This window comes from Cebus imitator, unplaced genomic scaffold (genome assembly GCF_001604975.1).
Source record: "Cebus imitator isolate Cc_AM_T3 unplaced genomic scaffold, Cebus_imitator-1.0 Scaffold318, whole genome shotgun sequence".
In the NCBI taxonomy this organism is placed as follows: Eukaryota; Metazoa; Chordata; class Mammalia; order Primates; family Cebidae; genus Cebus; species Cebus imitator.
The window spans coordinates 675,712-694,954 of NW_016107633.1; the positions used below are offsets into that span (position 1 = coordinate 675,712).

At 43.2% G+C, this 19,243-nt stretch overlaps 1 protein-coding gene across 1 annotated transcript in view; it reads left to right on the plus strand.

Moving 5' to 3' along the window:
• Positions 1–6,626: 6,626 nt before the first annotated feature.
• ZNF599 (zinc finger protein 599) overlaps positions 6,627–19,243 on the plus strand; it is a 16,130-nt gene continuing 3,513 nt past the window's right edge. Inside the window, exons 1-3 of the mRNA XM_017504207.2 lie at positions 6,627–7,949; positions 8,710–8,836; positions 11,094–11,189. Coding sequence (XP_017359696.1) covers positions 7,926–7,949; positions 8,710–8,836; positions 11,094–11,189 — 247 coding nt within the window. The 5' untranslated portion in view covers positions 6,627–7,925. The remainder of the gene's footprint in view (positions 7,950–8,709; positions 8,837–11,093; positions 11,190–19,243) is intronic.

The following is a 19,243-nucleotide window of genomic DNA, read 5'->3' on the forward strand; positions in this document are numbered from 1 at the left end:
AGCTCGCACGACCCAAACACCTCCCATTAGGCCCCCACCTCCAACATTGGGATCAAATTTCAGCATGAGATTGGGCGTGGTGGCAGATGCCTGTAGTCTCAGCTATTTGGGAGGCCGAGGCAGGAGAATTGCTAGAACCTGGGAGGCAGAGGTTGCAATGAGCAAAGATTGTGCCGCTGCACTCCAGCCTGGGTGACAGAGCAAGACGCCATCTCAAATAACTCAGGGGAAATAACTCAGAAGCAACTCAGGGGAAAGATGAAAATTCCACTCTGTTTCAGGGCTGCCTAGTTGAAGCTTTCAGAAATATACTAATGAAGACTCTTCGAAGGGGTGAGCTCTCCTGGGTGTGTATTTTATTGCTCAATCTGCCCCTGACATTAGGAGGAAGCTACAAAAGGAAGAAGTGGGACCTCAAATTCCAATGAGCCAACTCTTGGGAGTTTACAGCAATAGGGATAGAGGAGTTAATAAGGCAGTGGTCCCAATAGTTGCTAATCCTTACACAATATAGACCCAAGTTCCTGAAGATGTTAATTGGTTTACAGTATTTGACTCATAGGTTGTTTTCTTTTGTATACCTTTACACCTCGACTTCCAATATATTTTTGCATTTGAATGGACTGATCCACACATTCATGCTGCATCTCAGTTTACCTGGACTGTCCTCCCCTAAGGTTTTAGGGACAGTCCCCATCTCTTTGGGAATGCATTGGCAAAAGAATTAAGGGAAGTACAATTAACTATTGAATTCCTCCTACAATATATGGATGACCAATTGATATCCAGCCCTACTAGAGAAGACTCTGATAGAAATACAGTTTAGGCCCTTAACATCACTGTGCTGACTTCCATCCCCATGCATTGGATTGGCCTCTTCTTGAAGGTTACATGTATGGATTCACATGGTGTGCACTGCTTTTTGTCCAGGGTCTTTCTCTTGATATCCTGTTTGTGAGATTGATAGTACAAGGATTAATTTCTGTCTTGAGACTGTTGATGCAGTTGTTCCTTAGTTTATACAAATTCCCTTTACCTCACTTGCACCCTCAGAAATCATAGCTCCAAAATAGCAGAACACCCAACATTCTCTTTTCTTTTTTTTTTTTTAAAGACAGGGTTTCACCATGTTGGTCAGGCTGGTCTTGAACTCCCGAGCTCAGGTGATCCGCCCGCCTTGGCCTCCAAAGTGCTTGAATTACAGTCATGAACCACCATGCCCAGCCACCCAACATTTTCTGAAAAAAAAAAAACAGAAACAGAGCAGAAAGTCAGTCATCAGTCAATTTAGACCCATGCTTTTCAATCCTCCCTGAGCACCTGGAGAACTTTTAGAGCTCCTCATGTCCATGCTTCATCCCAGAATTTTGTTACATTTGGCCCATAGTCAGGGCATCCCCAGGTGGTTCTTTTGTTCAGGGAGGTTGAGACACACTGACTTGAGTTAATTATAAAATAATTGCTGATATGAAATGTCTCTTTCTCAGGGTCCCATGGCTGTAAAGGGGGAAGGGCTTGACCCTGAACAGTGTTGGATTCTGTAGGATGGAGATTGAGGGGGATGAATGTTACATAGATGGTGATCATGACCCTCTATAGACTCTTGCCCCAGGGATGTTTTTTGTGCTCTTGGTTTGATTTCCAGGTTACAGGTCAACATTTTATTTGCATGGAAGGGAGCAGCCTCATTCTGGGCTCCTGCTCTTGTCTCGAACACCAGACTGAATATAGAGCTTCATTTTTATCTTTACCCAAATATTGCTGTCCTATTTCTCCATGATTGGGGTGTCTTCTTCCCAAATCAGAACTGAGCTACCTGATGGAAAATGAGCAAGATTATTGCGTGATAAAGAGACACCTCTCCTAAAGTTCCTGTCCAGGTAGGTGACCAGGAGCTGGGCAGGTGGGGGACCCTGAACTCCACAGATCAGTTGGGGACCTCTTTGGGAAGAGGGAAGCCTCTTGTTGTAACCTCCCTGGGGGCTTGGGATCCATACAGCCCTTTGACCATCCTCTTACCCCCTACATGCTTCCCTGCTACTGGAGGAGGCGTAGGTTGTATTAAGTTAAAAATCAAGTTCCAAGCTCCATGTCTTTGGGCTTAATACTTGACATCGCCCCTCTCCAACCTTGTGAGATACTGCATGATTTCATCAGTGTAAAAGCTGGCTAAGTTAATCCTGGCTATTGTAACACGAAACACTTTGTAATATCAGCATCCCAGCACAGGGAGAGTTTTTGGTTTTTGCCTTTTTCTTTTCCTCATTCATGCCAAGATCCACTCAGGTCAGCAAGGAGCTCTGTACCACACAGTTATTCTGGGAACAAGAAACATTCTATTATCAACGTGTGGCTTAACTTAAAGTTTTCTTGGCATTATCTGTCAGCAGAAGAACAATGAGAAAGAGAAGTCATACCCACTTGCCCACACACATTGCCATATGGGCAATGTATGGACCAAACTGGGCATTTGGCCACACCTGGATTCTCAGGGCTAGGAAGTGGTTTGGCTGTGCACCCAAAAAGGAGAGAAAATGGGTTTGGGGGACAACTGTCTCATTCTGCTGCACTTAGCCTACATTTAGCAAATGGTGGTAATAATACTTTTCATCTCATTGGATTGTCTGAGGGTGTGGTTAGATAATATGTGGAACTATATAAGGTGATGCCTGAAACACAGTGGCTCTAAAAGACTTAGCTATTTGTATTGGTATTGTGCCTGTAATAACATTCACTACAATGAATAATAATGACACATTTCTTTTTTCTAATTTCTTTTATTTTTAATTGACAATACATATTTATGGAGTACAATATGATATCTTGATACATATTTACAATGTGGACTGATTACATCAAGCTAATTAAATCTATCATTTCATATATTAATATCAATTTTTATAATAAAACATTTAAAATCTATTTTAGCAATTTTAAGATATACAGTACATTGTTTATTATAGTCACAGTTCTGTGCCGTAGATTAATAAAACTTATTCCTCCTTTTTAACTGAAATGTGTACCCTTGATCAACATCTTTCCCTCCTCTTCCTCTCCCCCTCCTCCCAGGCCCTCTATTCTCTACTTCTATGAGTTCCACTTTTTTCAATTCCACATATAAATGAGATCACACAGTGTTTGTCTTTCTGTGCTCGACTTACTTCAATTGGTGTAATGTTTTCCAAGGTCATCATGTTGTTTCAATTGACAGAATTTCCCTCTTTTTTTAAGGCCGATTAGTATTGCATTGTCAATATATGCTTTACTTTCTGTATTCATTCATCCATTGACAGACACTTAGGTTGATGCTTATGAATGATGCTACAATGATCATGACAGTGCAGATATATTTTAGGCAAACCGGTCACAATTTATTTGGATATGTAAGCAGAACTAGGATAGCTTGATCACATGATAATTCTATTTTTAGTTTTTTGAGAAATTTTCATACTGTTTTCCATAATGGCTGCATTAATTTACATTTCTACCAAGAGTGCACATTTCTGTCTGGACTCAGACAGAAAAGAGCCTTTCTTCCTCTATCAGTTTCTGTCTCCATTTACACTCTGCATCCCACCATTTCCCACCTTCTTCATCCACCTATCTGTCTGTATGCACATGCATTGTTCCTTTTGTCAGACACTCAGAAGCAGTCATTTCTCCATGTCTACCTCCTCCTCCTGTCCCATAAAACCTTGAGGTATCTCTTGGTCTTGTTTGTCCCACATCTGGGCTGCTGAAGGTACCTAGGAGCCATCATTGTGTTAATTGGTACCACCAGAGATTGACGGTCTCCCTTTCTGGTAGTTCCTCAGACTGCACAGTCAGCTGCATGTTTCTGGCCAACCCCTCCTCAGCCTCTTGGAGCTTGTTCCAAAACTTTACCCTTCTCCCCAATCCCATATCCCCATGTGAAAGTCTCAAAGGCATTTCAGAATCATCAGGCCTAAAAAGGAACTCATGATCTTGTCTGCTGCTCCCACTTCCCCAGTTGTAGTGACTGGCTCTGCCATCCAAAAAATTGAGGGAGTAGAAAAAAAACCTCACACAAAACCTCAACATTTTAACCCAGCTGATCACTATGAAACCCAACATCCCAAGTTCTCTCCGTTTTACATCCTACACTTCCGAATTCATCACCTGCGTCAACTCAGTCAGCTCCACCACTAACCCCCTAGTCCACAACATCATGACCTCTTGCCTGCATGATGCTGACAGACTCCTAACTGATCTCTGCAGATCTGCTCTGTGCCTTTGTTCAGCTCTGTCTCCTGCGTCAGTTCCCACATACACTCAGATCTTATTCCAAACCTTCTTTCTTTTACTCCCTCCCTCCCTTCCTTCCTTCCTCTTCTCTTTCTTGCATAGGATGTCACTCTGTTATGAAGGATGGAGTGCAGTGGTACAGCTGCAGCCTCAACCTCTTGGGCTCAAGCAATTCTCTCACCTCAGCCTCCCAAGTAGCTGAGACTACAGGCACACACCACCACACCCAGCTTACTTTTAAAATTTTTTGTAGAGACAAGGTCCCATCATGTTGCCCAGACTGGCCTCAAACTCCTGACCTCAAGTAATTCTCCCACCTCAGTTTGCCAAAGTGCAGGGATTACAGGCATGAGCCACCACACCTGGCCATGTGTGATCTACTCTGAAAGACACTTTGCACCTGGTTAGATACCAAGTAACACACCCAGGGCAGAAATCATACGCATGTGGTATGTGGAGAAAATTCTGAGTGAGCGTAAACATTCCCCAGCAACAGGTGCAGAGAATACAGAGAAGTCCATCAGAAAGGAGTAGGGCAGGATCTTGCTTATGAAGACCTGAAACAACCACATGTCAGAAGAGCCTTTCCCATGCAGGGAGGATGGGGACTTTCTAGCCACAGCAGGCTTTCTCCAGCATAAGGTCACTCCTAGCACGGGGGAGCCACACAAGAGCGTACCATGTGCAGCAGCCTTTCTCATCATGCAAAGGCATTACCAGTGCAGTGAATTTGGAAATGCCTTCAGCCACAATTTCACAGTTGTTCAGCACCAGAGAGTCTGCACTGGGGAAAAGGCCTTATGGGTGTAGAGAATATGGGGAATTCTGTAGACAGGCCTCCACTCCCAATATGCATCTGAGTTCACACTGAAGAAAAGTCTGTGTAGCAAATGAAATGCCTTTAACAGCAAGTGAGATTTGCTCAGCATCAGCAAATCCACATTGGATAAAGGCCTTATGAGTGTACCTCCTAAGAGATGTGAGCTGGGGACCCTGCCTTTCTATCTGGAGCAGTGGTTAAATTTGACAATCACTACTCTGACCCCTTTGAACACCAAAGAGTTCACACCAGAGAAAAACCTTATGAGTACAGCAAATGTGAGAAATTATTCAAAGCTCCAGCCTCAGTAAACAGCTTATGCCCAGCAACTAAAGGTCACCAGATCTTGTCTCATCAAGACACTGTCAGCTCACCCACCCAGACATGTAGCCCACCAGAAGAGGTCAATAATTCTGGGCACTGTGAAAAGTGAAAGCATTATATCCAAAGAGGCACCCCAGGATGGAGCAGAAATGAGAAAACAATGAAAACACAATTTTGCGATCACTTCTGCTCATTTCCATGGCCCACTCAAATAGCCCCACATGTAAGAGAAGCTGGGATGTGCTGTCCTCCAGAGGAACCAGAAAGAGATAATAGGACTGATAAGCCCTGACCATTTTCTAGCAAAATCCACTTATTTAGTCATCGGATTTCCATTCCATTATTTATCCTATATATTCTACATTCTCACATGCTTCTTAATATGAGAAGCCAAAATCTCCACTCATAATTTTTAATGGCAAAAACCTCAATTACTTTTGCAGCAACCTATAGCATAAAAACATTCATATTCCTTATTAACTTTTACCTATAGGATCTATAGAGATGTTTTCTCATTCCTCATATTGATAATTTGTATATTTTCTAATTCTTGACAAAACTTTGCTAGGTTTATCAATTTCATTGATCTTAAGCTTCTAGTTTCACTGATTTTCTCTAAGTTTTTTCTGCTTATTTCATTGATTTCTATTTTGATCTTTAGTACATCCTTTTTCTGAATCCTTTTGTTTCTTTTCTTTTTCTGATTTTTTAATGTGGAAACTAAGACCCGTGATTGAGACCCTTCAGTAGATCTCTAGAAAGTATTCACCTTGCATACTGAAACTTTGTACCCGTTCAATATCTCCCCAGTTCTCCTCCCAGACCTGGTACCCACCATTCTGCTCTCTGCCGCTATGAGCCTGACTGTTTAAGATACCTCATATAAGTGGGATCATATAGTATTTGTTCTTCTGTGACTGGGTCGTTTAAATTAACATAATGCCCCCTGGGTTCATCCAAATTGTTGCACATGGCAGGATTTCCTCTTTTTTAAAGGCTGAATAATATTTCATTTTATATATATCCAGAGCAAATGTTTTTTAAATTGATCAGGTTTTTGTCCCCTTTGTGCTTTGGTATCATGTCTAAGAATTCTTCACCTCACCCTTGGGCCTGACAATTTCCTCATAATGCTTTTATGGTTTTGAGGTAGGAGGCCAGACTCAACTCCAGAGGTAGGGTCAGACATTAGACCAAATTGAGGACTAGCTAAAACAGGAATGAAGTGTACGTAGCTTTCCATAAAACACACCCACCAGTGTGCCATGTTAGTTTACATTTCCGTGGCAACACCAAATGGGGCAAAGTATTATGTAAAAATTTAAACACTATTCTGAGGCTCCTATTGAATCAGTCAACATATTTTATGTTTTGACAAATATCAGAGTCTGCAAAGAAGTATCTCAGTCCCTCCCCCAGCAGTGTATTGTGATGATGTTGCCAATAATACAGAATATTAATAATAACAGCAATAGCTTTTATGTTCTTATCGGTATGTTCCAGGCCCAGTGCTAAGCAGTTCTTAGTTACTTCCCACCAAACAAGTGGCTTTGTCTCATTTATTTACTGAAATTTAAAGAGTCCGGTTCTCAAATGTTTGTAGCATCCACTTTTCCTGGACATCTTAAGCAGAATGCAGGGCCCCACCCCCAGGGTACCTGCTCCGGCCTCAGTGGGATCTGGAGTGGGGACTGAGAGCTTGCATTTGTAACAAATTTCCAGGTAATGCTGATGTCATCTGAAAATTACTGATAGGGGAAATTTTAATATTATCATATTAAATAATTACCATCACCTTTCTTAGGAATCTCCATCTCAAGGCTCAGAGAGATGAAGTGCTGGCGCAGTGGTACAGAGGGAGGAAAGTCAAGGTATGGGTCACTTGGTAGCGACCTTTGAGAGTGGGTGATTGCCTCAGGTCATTTCCACGGAAATCTGTGTGCCTCTCCTTTAAGAGGAAAATAAGCCACTCCCTCTGTTGGGAACCTTGAGAAGTAGGGTTTACCGAGAACAGAAAGTGCGCTCCAGGTACCACCTGGATTCCGTCAAACTACATTACCCAGAAGGCAGTGCTACAAGGGACGGAAGCCGGCGCCGGGCCATAGACGAAGGGCGCAGAGGGGCGTTTCCCGTAGCGGCGTGGGCGGGACTTCCGGCGTCGAGTCTTCAGACCCGTTCGGTTGTGGCTGCAGTCATTACCGATACTACAGCGGCCAGAACGCCGGACAGGGACCACTTTTCCAGGCCGCGTAGAAACGAACAGTGAGAAGGAAAGGACTCACACGCTTTTATATCAGCCGCGATCCCACCCCCACAAGCGTCTGCAAAACGCTTCCTGGGGCCTCGGTGCCAGCCCTGTGTTTCCACGGCGCGCGGAGGCGGCCCCGCGAACCTTGTATGCATTTCACACGGCGGCAGGGACTGATGTCCCTCGCAGCCCAGAGCCGGAGCCAGGGGTCGCCGGCGGACTGGCTTCCTCGCCTCCTCTCAAGACCTCACTCGGCCCCCTGGGCCCATGGCGGCGCCGGCGCCGGCGTTGGTGAGTGGAGGGTTCTGCAGCCCGCGCGAGCTCGGGTCACCGCCCGTACCGTCCCATCCGCTGTAATACGGGGGAATCCTGGGATCTGCGCTTCTCCGTTTTGATGCCCTAGGATCTGGAGATCCCAGAAGAGGGTGGGATGAGGGGGCAGGGCTAATCACTTCCAACCCAGGGGCCTGAATCCAGGACAGGGGTTGTAAGGCGAAGTCCCTGTTTTTGGCTCTAACCTTGAGCTATCGCTTGGCTGCCCTCGACCTCTATTCCCTCAGGTCTAAAATGCGAGTCTCAATAATTTTCTCTATTGAGGGAACTGGAGCGGGTACCCTTGTGACTGACGTGAGTCCTATCCTTCAGTGCTGGGAGAGCATCTCTCTAGGTACCTTTTTTGGGGAGGGACTCCCCAGATCCTGCTGTTGTTTTAGGGGATCACTCCAGGGGGAGTCTGGCCCTACCAAAAGCTAGGAGAGGGAATGAGAGCCTCGAGGGCAAGAGGTGAGGCGGGAGCAGCATTTTTGGCATTGCTGAGTAGAAAGATTATCATTGTCTTGTATCATTTTCCAGTGGCTTCCAACATAGGAGGCTTTTCTCTCCCACATCCTTATATTCTGTCAAAGGCACCATTGCCTCCACAGAGCTCAGTGGTTCTCAGGAGATGCTCAGTGGTTCAGGGTCTCTGGACCCTTTGCTGATATCCAAGAAATGGGCTCTAATTTCATCTAATAGCTTCACAGCCACCTGTCACCTCTGTTTGGCTTCCCAGGCATTAGTATCATTTGAAGACGTGATTGTGACCTTCACTGGAGAGGAATGGGGGCACCTGGACCTGGCCCAGAGGACCCTGTACCAGGAGGTGATGCTGGAGACCTGCAGGCTCCTAATCTCACTGGGTAAGACCTCATTACCCTCCCATGTAGGGGACCCACAGCCTGTTTGAATTCATCCTTTCTAGGCATGGCTAGTCCAGAAGCCTGAGGACCCAACCTTCTCTGACCCCTGCAGCCTCAGCATATTGTGGTCTGACCTCCTCTTGCTGGGTTTCCCTGTGTCTCCATCAGAGATTATCGTGTAAGGAACAAGTCCTCCTCAACACTTTTATCCCGGTGTCTACCACAGCTGGCCTCAGTCTGACATCCTTATCCCAGATTTCCATAAGAGGTAATTGGCCCAGCTTGGTTGAGTCAGATGTCCTCACAGCCCAGTTAGCAGGACCTGTGAATAATGGAAGGTTCTGCAAGGAGCGGTTGATTGACACAGGCACTAAGAAGGTGTTTGTTATCAGTGCTGCTGGTATCTTTCTAAGCAACACAGTCTCAGCTGAAAGGTTTCTTTGGCCCCTGGCACCTGTACAGTTAACCCTTATTTCCTAAGGCCTGTGCCTTGCTCCTCTGCTGCTACAGGAGATATGTAGAGGCAGCTTAGACACATTATCAAATGGCATGTATATATGCTAAGAAAGCTCTTCTTTTTTTCTTTTCTCTTTCCTGTCTCTTGAATGTTGAGCGTTGGCTTAGAGCTGAGTCTTTAACACTCCTGTAGCTGTTGGCTAATTTCTTCCTCAGTAGAAAGAGTAGCCTCAAACTCCCAGCCTTGAGGAGGCAGCATGAACTTACTGGGACCTAATATCATTTTGATTTTGCCTTTTTATTTTTTTGAGACAGAATCTCGCTCTGTCACCCGGGCTGGAGTGCGGTGGTGCAATCTCGGCTCACTGCAACCTCCACCTCCCGGATTCAAGCAATTCTCCTGCCTAAGCCTCCTGAGTAGCTGGGACTACAGGCGTGTGCCACCACACCCAGCTAATTTTTTGTATTTTTAGTAGAGACGGGTTTCCCCTTGTTAGCCAGGATGGTCTTAATCTCCTGACCTTGTGATCCACCCACCTCAGCCTGTCAAAGTGCTGGGATTACAGGCGTGTGCCACCTTGCACAGCCCTGATTTTGCCATTTTTATAGTAACCTGTCACAGCCAGTTAGCTAATATTTGTGAAGTGCTAGAACTGGAAACATAGCAAGTGTTCCACATGTGTCTGTTTTATTTAACATATGAATAAATACCAAATGCTCTCCCACCTAAACCTTTAATGGCCAGTTTTCCCAGAAGTTGGTCTGAGTGGGAATTAATGGAGGCCCAAGGTCTGGCTTCTTCCAGGTGTTCAAATGGTTACCTTTGACAGGGCTCTCCCAGCCCTGCGTCCTCACAAGGAATCAGTCATTAATGAAGTAAACACGGTATTCCTTTATGACAACTGTGATTAGCAGTCAAAAGGAGATGTGTGGGGAACAGCATTCCAGGAGGAGGGACCAACACGAGCCATGTCCCTGTGGGAGGAGGCAGGCCTGATTTCCCTTTAACACTGCTCATTACCCAGCTCAGCACCAATGGGAGAACGTTTGCTGGGTGTGTATATGGCGTTTTAGTGTGTGTAATCCTATGGTGAACATTTGCTAAGTGACAGCTGGATGCATGCCAGGACAAGATTTTCCAGTTGATGCTTCTGGGTCCCCGTGCCTCAGTCATTGACTTCTCTCCAGAGGCTTCTGTCTTTTAGCCTTCACAGTTGGCAAAATGTGTGTGACTGCATGTGGAAGAAGACCACCTCATGCCAGTTTCACCCTGAAAATAATGTAGTACTTCATCTAATGAGAAGCCCTGAGGTGCTGCTGGCTCCTGGTTTGGTCAGTGCCAACCCCGTTCTCTCTGTCTGCTTTTTCTCCTTGGTCTAGGGCCCCGGCCCGTACTCCTGCAGAGCAGCAGGCCTCCACTTTCAGCTTTGGTCCCCGGCCTGCCACACACAACTGATGATCAGTAGATGCCATTCATCAGGCGATTTAGTCCCGTGTTTCTCAACCATCGTGGGCACCAAAATCACCTGGGGAGGTTTAAAAACCGCCAGTACTCAATCCTTCTGCTCAGAGATTTGGTTTAATTTGTTCTGTTTTTGGAACTGGGTGTTGCTAGGTAGTTTTGATGCACAGGGTGGTTGAATCCTACTGACTTAGGTTAATTAGAAAATACTTTTGGTGAGGTACGGGAGGGCCCTTTCTGGGGTTTCACTGCAGTATGTTAAAGTATGTATCCCCTTTACACCTCAGACTTTTCTGTCTTTTCCTATTTACCATACTCCATTTATTTCTCCACGCACAGGGCAGCCTGTTCCCAAACCAGAGCTGATCTACCTGCTGGAACATGGGCAGGAACTGTGGACAGTGAAAAGAGGCCTCTCCCAAAGCACCTGTGCAGGTTGGTGACTGACAGTCTGGCAATGGGTATCAGGGCAGCCTGCAGACCACCTGGGCATCACTGTGTCTGTAATGCCATGGGCAGCTTTATTGTGGTCTTAGGCAGTCATGGAGCCCTTGACCCCATGGTCCCCCATCTTCCCACTGCTATCACACACTGCTTGCCTTTATTCAGGTTGGAATATATTAGGTAGGAGACAGACTCTAAGCTTTAATGATTTGCCACTCACTAGCCTCATGACTCTAGAGAAGTTGTGTGATATCACTGTGCCTTTGGTATACAAGTTAGGCTGAGTTAATTACCTCCTCTGAAAAATAAACTAAAAAAATCCTGGTGACTGAAAGATTAAGTTTTGTTTTGTTTTTTCATCCATGCCATAGTCCAGCGTGGGTCAGCAGGAAAGCTCTGTACCCTGTACTTATTTAGGAATCAGGAGCATTCTGTTGTCAGTATGCAGCTTTAAGGTTGTCCTGGCCCAGAGGAATGGGAGAGAATGGCAGTAGTCATTTCCATTTGCACACACACGTCACTTCCATTCACATTTTATTGACAAGAACTGGGTATTAGGCTACATGTTGTATCAGGCTGAAAAATGTGGTTTAGCTTTTTTATGCCCAAGGAGAAGAGCCTATGGGTATAGTGAACACATACTTATCTGATAAACATAGCCTACATTTGAAAGGTAATGTTGCTAGTTTCTGCATGATTGGGTTGTTTAGGAATGTGATTGCATAACAGGAGACTGCCTAGTACACTGCCTGACCCAGAGTGGCTCCGTGGAAGTTACCTGTTAGTAATCTTCATGTAGTGTTAGTCATAAGGAATAGTGCTTCTGCACTCAGAAGACAGTCCTTTCTTTTCCTGCAGATTACTGTTTCAAATTACACTCTGCATCCCACTATTTTTCACCACCTCCAGCCCGTCGTTTATTGATCCATCCATCCATCCTTTCATTTGTGTATCAGATGCGCAGAAGCACTCCCTATTCCTGTTGTTTTCTGGTCTTCCTGTCTTAGAAAACCTCAAAGTGACAATTGCCTTTGTCAGTCCCACAACAGGGCTGCCAAGGGAAGCCAAAGCCATCAAGCAGGTGGATTTGTGACACTGCAGATTCACCTTTTCGCCCCTCTAGCGTCCTTCTTGCCTGCTCAGCCAGCTTTCACTCCTCTCCCCAATTCCACATCTTCACTTGAATGTCTTAGAAGCACCTCACACTCATCATGCCTCAAAAGGATCGCATAATCTCCCCATTTTCCGCTAATGGCCCTTACAGTGAGTGGAGAAAGCTAAAAACAAACATGGACAACCCCTCAACACCTCCATCTCCCTAATACCCAATATCCAACCATCCCCAAATCTTGACCATTTTACATCACTCACGTCTCCTGAATCCGTCACCTTTACCAGTTCCATCAGCTCCAGCATTAGTACTCTAGGCCAAGTGATAATCATCTCTTGCCTGCATAACGCTAACGGATTCCTCCCTGTTTTCCCCACATGTGTCCTGTACCTTTGGTCAGCCCTGTGTATAATATCTGTATCCACTTACATGTTCCATATATTACCACCACCCTTGCCACTGATGTCAGAGCATCTGACCTACAGCTAGTGCTCAACTTACGACCACGATTGGTTCTGACAGACCAGTCGTAACACGATTTGGTTGTAAGTTGAGTAGGCTATATGTACAGTACTGTGAAATGATGTTATAAAAATCTTCAAGCCATATTTTATCATAATTTTCTTTCATTATTGTTATATATCATAATTTTCTTTGTTCATTTTATGCCATTTGTATCATCTCTACACCATTTTGTTTCTTATTTTTACATTCGTCAGGTTTAAGTAAAACACTGCATTAACAGTACAATTGGTTTAATATTTGCAAAACATACAAAATTACAAAATACAGGTGCATACAAAAATACAAAATACAGGTGTAAAAAATACCATAGGAAACATTTTCCCAATTGCAAAACATATCAAAATATATAAACATGTACGAAACATTTTATTGGCCGCTGGTGCTTGGCCGCGGATCGTTGATGTCGTCATCTGAGGCAGCAGTTGAGGTTACCGGAGTTGGTTTTTTCATAAACATGGTGAGCTTTGTCTGAATTGTATGTTTCTTTTTTTCTTCATAAATTTCACAATACAGACGAAACACATCGTGCGCCATCTGTTCAATCCTTGCAAACCGTTTGATGTTTGGGTGCATTGCTTCGAAATGTATAGGAAGTTTATTCAGTAAAGATAAACCGTCTGATAATCCCTTAGTGGTGAACTTTCTTTCTGGCTCCTCCTCTTCTTTCTCTGCTTCTCTTCTTTCTTCTGCCACTCTTTCTTCTTCCAGTTCGATTAGCTCTTCATTTGTAAGTTCTCCGGATTCTTTGTCTGGCAACTCTTCGACATCTTCCATTTCACACTCCAAAGAAAGGTCTTTAGCAAGTTTTACTATTTTTTCCCGAATCGTTTCAAGTTCATGTTCACTGTCAAATCCGTCAAAATCATTAACATAGCGCTTAACACAATTTTTCCAGATGCCATTCACGTACTTTGTCGTCACAGCCTGCCAGGCGGTAGCGATATTCTTGATACACATCAAAATGTTGTAGTGTTTCCAAAAATCTACAGAGGAGCAGTCGTGGCTAGTGATTGTGGTCGTAAAGTCGAATGGTCGTAAGTTGCATAGGTCGTAAGTCGATCAATACCTGTACTTTATGAATAAAGGCTATACCCTTGATTTTCTTGCTTTTTGACATTTACTGATTCATGTGCATCTGTCTCATCCCTGCAGCTTCCTTCTCACTTCCGTGGAAGAGTTTTCTTCCTGGCCATGGCTAATTTCTCCAATAGAATCTAGATCACACCTTCTGCCTTCTCAGGTGTACTAGCCATCTACTGCTATTAAAATGTGACAATATTACCACAAACACTGTAGCTGAAAACATCACTCATTTTTGATCTCCCCCTGTGGATTGGGAGTCCAGGCACAGCTTAGCTGGGTCTGCACAAGCCTGTCATAGGCAGCTAATAGCTAATCATCACAGTCAGCCCACTTCTTCAAATCAAGCTACTGTGTGAGACGCCAGCAAGACAGATGCTACAGTCTTACAAAATTATGTTTATCATGTACATTCCATCACCTTTGCCATATTCTATTCTTTAGAAGCAAATCAAGGTCCTGCCAACATTCAAATGGGGGGGCTATAAAAGGGTATGAGCACCATAACTTGGGGATCATGAGAAGCCATATATGAATCTCTCTGCTGCATCAGGGAAGATGTTTCTTCATTTATTTCCTGCCTCTTCTATATTTTCATCCCCTCTCATCATTAAAATAAATGATGATGTTTCTGATACCTTGGGGAAACTTTTTTTTTTAATGCTCTTACCTCTCCAGCAGCATCTAAATATTGTTGAGTCTGTTTCACCTGAACAACCAAGCTTGTTGGAGGAGTCTTCTCATTCTTTGAAGAGACATCTACACAAGACCTTCCTTTATTTATTTTTTCCCTTATTTTTGTACTGAGGGGCAATTTACACATAAGTGTACAAATCATAAAGGTTCATTTCTGTAAAATTTTATGTATGTGCAAATCAGAGAAACCACCTCACAGGTCAAGAAATACAGTGTTTTTACCACCTAATAGGCTCCTTGTGCTCATTCTTTGTCAATATCCTCTTCTACAAAAGTAGCCAGTGTTTAGACTCTATCACCATACATTAGTTTTGAAGGCATGTAAATAGAACCCCCCAGTACATACTCTGCCCTGAGTTCTTTTGATAATCTTTATGACTCAGATTCATTCATGTGGCTGCATATAATTGGAGTTAGTTTATTACCATCATTGAATGAATAGACTACATATACCCATTTTTCTGTTGATGGATATTTGACTTGGTGTCCATTTTTGGAATATTATGAAGACTACTCTTATGAGTATTCTTGATTGTATTTTTTGTTGGATATAAACCCATATTTCTGTTGAGAATATACATACACGTGGACTGGCCAGATCATGTGTGGGCACATGATTAGCTTTAATCGAAACCACCAGTTTCAGAGTAACTGTACCATTTCATGTTTCTACCAGCCACATATGAAAGTCTTCATTGTTCCACATACACCTAAGCAGTTGTTACCTTTCCCTTTACTCTTTGAGATAGGGTTTCACTTTGTCTCCCAGGCTAGTATGTGGTGGCACAATCTTGGCTCACTGCAGCCTCTACTTCCTGGGTTCAAGTGATTTTCGTGCCTCAGCCTCCTGAGTAACTGGGATTACAGGTACACACCACCACACCTGGCTGAATCTGTGTTTTTAGTAGAGAAGAGGTTTTGCTATGTTGGCCAGGCTGGTAACTCCTGGCCTCAAGTGATCAGCCCACCTCAGCCTCCCAAAGTGCTGGGATTACAGGTGTGAGCCACCATACCTGGCCACAAATGAACATTTTACATGCTTTTTCTCCTAACAACTTGTAGGCAGGAACTGAGAGTATCCCAGCCTTTCAGATGAGAAAAGTGAATCTTAGAAAAGTGTGTTAGTCTGCTGTGGCTGCTGTAATAAAATACTGTAGACTTTATGGCTTATACAGCAGAAATGTATTTTCTGTCAGGTCTAGAGGCTGCAAGTCCAAGGTCAGGGTACCAGCATGGCTGGGTTCTGATAAGGGCTGTCTTCCCAGCTTGCAGATGGCTGCCTTCTCACTTTGTGCTCACATGGCCTTCCCTCCGTGCCTTCACACACAGTGGAAGCTCTCTGGTGTCTCTTGCAAGGGTGCCAATCCTGACAGTTCTCAGCCCTATCCTTATGACCTCACTGCACCTTAATTACTTTTATAACGGCCCTCCCTTTTAAGGAAACACAAACTTTCAGTCGATAACAAAAATCCAATTTGCCAAGGACATCTAGCTTGGCAGAGGTAGAATCTGTTTTGTTGTTGTTGTTGTTGTTGTTGTTGTTTTGAAACAGAGTCTTGCTGTGTCATCCAGGCTGGAGTGCAGTGGTGCCATCTTGGCTCACTGCAACTTCTGCCTCCCAGTTTCAAGCGATTCTCCTCCCTCAGACTCCCAGGTAGCCGGGATTACAGGTGCACGCCACCATGCCCAGCTAATATTTGTATTTTTAGTAGAGATGGGTTTTCACCATGTTGGCTAGTCTTGTCTCGAACCCCTAGCATCAAGTGATCCACCTACTTTGGCCTCCCAAAGTGCTGGGATTACAGGTGTTAGCCACTGCTCCTGGACAGAAGTGGAATTGGAACCCGAGTATTCTGGCTCTGTACCCAGCTCTTAACCATGATGCTCTACTGTGTCTCAACTCAACAGAAACTCTTCCCACATCATCATACTTAATCTTTTATAGCATTTTGCCCACTTGTTTTCTTTTTCCCTCTTCTGATGACCTTCACTTGTCTTTTCACTGTGATCACTTCTTCAACATTGGCTTCAACAGGCATCTCACAGTCCTTTCTATTTATACTTCCCCTGGGTGTACTTATTTATGTTTATACTGTCAACTTCAACACAAGTGTGATAGGTCTCATACTATAGACTCAATAGCTAATGCATTGTTTGCCAACTTGGTTCCTGGTGCCTTACTAAGCACCGTGTATGTGCTGTTTTACTTCATCCTTACCACAGCCCTTTCAAAGAAAGGGCAATAAAGGCCACAGAAGTAGCGTGGAGTATTGATAGAATTTCACACTGAGGTGTTTGTCTTCAGAGACCATGAAGTTAACTATGATCCTCTGCAGGACTCCTTTTTTTTTTTTTTTTAATTTTGAGATAGAATCTGGTTCTGTTGCCCAGGCTGGAGGACAGTAGTTTGATCTTGGCCTGCTGCAACCTCTGCCTCCTGGATTCAAGGAATTCTCCTGCCTCAGCCTCCCGGTAGCTCGGATTGCAGCCATGCGTCACTATGCCTGGCTGATTTTTGTATTTTTAGTAGAGACAGGGTTTCACCATGTTGGCCGGGCTTGTCTCGATCTCCCAACCTTCAGTGAACTGCCTGTCTTGGCCTTCCAAAGTGCTGAGATTACAGGCATGAGCCACCACTCCCAGCCCCACTCTGACTTATATAATTTTCCCTAGGTGTGCAGAATTAGAAAAATTGTAAATAGTGATTTATGACACACTGTCATCATTAGTCAATGCATGTCCTGGTTTTTTATTTTCTTTCATTGGATTTTATTAATATATTCATTCATCCCCCTTTAAAAAGATTGTAATGAACACCTACAAACCTTTCACCAAGTACAAGAACATTTCCTGCTTCCTACATCTGTTGATGTGTTTCTTTCCTTTCCCTTTCCTATGCTGCCTCCCTTGCATACATAGCCACTTTATTTAAGATTTGTTGGCCGGGCGCGGTGGCTCAAGCCTGTAATCCCAGCACTTTGGGAGGCCGAGGCGGGTGGATCACGAGGTCAAGAGATCGAGACCATCCTGGTCAACACGGTGAAACCCTGTCTCTATTAAAAATACAAAAAATTAGCTGGGCATGGTGGCGCATGCCTGTAATCCCAGCTACTCAGGAGGCTGAGGCAGGAGAATTGCCTGAACCCAGGAGGCGGAGGTTGCCGCGAGCCGAGATCGCGCCATTGCACTCCAGCCTGGGTAACAAGAGCGAAACTCCGTCCCCCCAAAAAAAAAAAAAAAAAAAGATTTGTTATTCCATTGCTTATTCTGTAGGAAAATTCAGGTTTTTTTCCATAAATATAGGCTATTCAGATAGACTGTTTTTGCTTGTCAGTTTTGGTAATTTAAAAAATTTAAAATATTTGCCCCCCTTAGCTTTGTCTTCCTGCTACGTTTTAAGATTGTTTCATCTTAAAATGGTAAATTTTATGTTTTATCCCAATAAAGTCAGAAAAATAAATTTAACATATCTACATATCTTTTTATAATGCCATTTAAAACTGATAAACCTCAAAAAAAAAATAAAAGGTTGTTACATAGTATTTTTGTGTGTATATTTTGCCTTTTTTTTTGACCATTATAAAAAGTGTATTATGGTTTATATTGTCTTCTGAGGTTTCACTCTTTATTCACCAGTAAATTGCTAACATTCCTGATGCGTATAGCTATAGTTCACTCATTTTCTTCCCGCTATAATCAATTGTGTGAATATAACACAACGTATTAATCCATTTTCAGAGAGAGCTTGAAAATGTTTGCTTATAGTTTTTTGTTCTCACAAACAGTGCTGCCATAAATTCATATTTATGTGTCCCGAGGCTCATGTGTAGGAGTTTCTCTTAGTAAGGTTCCTTGGACTGGCATTTCTGAATTATAAGGTAAGCGAAAGGAGAATTTTACTAGATGATGCTCTGTTGTTTCCTAAAATGGTTGTACACATTTCACTTCCCTCGTCTTATCTGAACAATTTCATAAAACATCGTCTTTAATACTTGATATTGTTAGGTTCTTTAGTTTTTTCAGCCTAGTGAGTATAAAATGGCATATCTCATTATGGTCCTAATTTGTTTCTCCCCCATTACCAAGAAAGTTGAACACTTCTTATGTTGATTGGTCAATGTATATCTTCTGTGAAATATCAGTGCATAATATGTTCATTTTTCATTTTTGGATAGAGTGAAGTTCCCAACCATAATTGTGCATTTATTTCTCCTTTCATCTGTTTTTGAGGATCATGTATTTTGAGGATCATGTATTTTGAGGCTCTGGTGTTTGGCATTTTCAGATTTAGGATTATTTTGTCTTCATGGTGCCATGGTCTTCTCTTCATCTTGTGATGCCCCTCTTTGTCTCATTTTCTTTGGTCTGTAGTTTGCTATCTGATACTAATATTACCATTTTTGTTTGTCTGCTTTTTTCTTTATCATATTTACTATAGTCAAATTAACTACTCTTTTTATTTATTAATGCTTTATATCTTGTTTAGGAAATCTTTCTCAAAAGATATTCATTTTTATTATATACTAAATGTTTTTAATGTTGGCGTCTGACAGTTAAATCTTAATCAGTCTGGAGGTAATTCTGTACGTGGTATGAGGTAAGAATATTATTTCATTTTTTCTTTTTTTTTTTT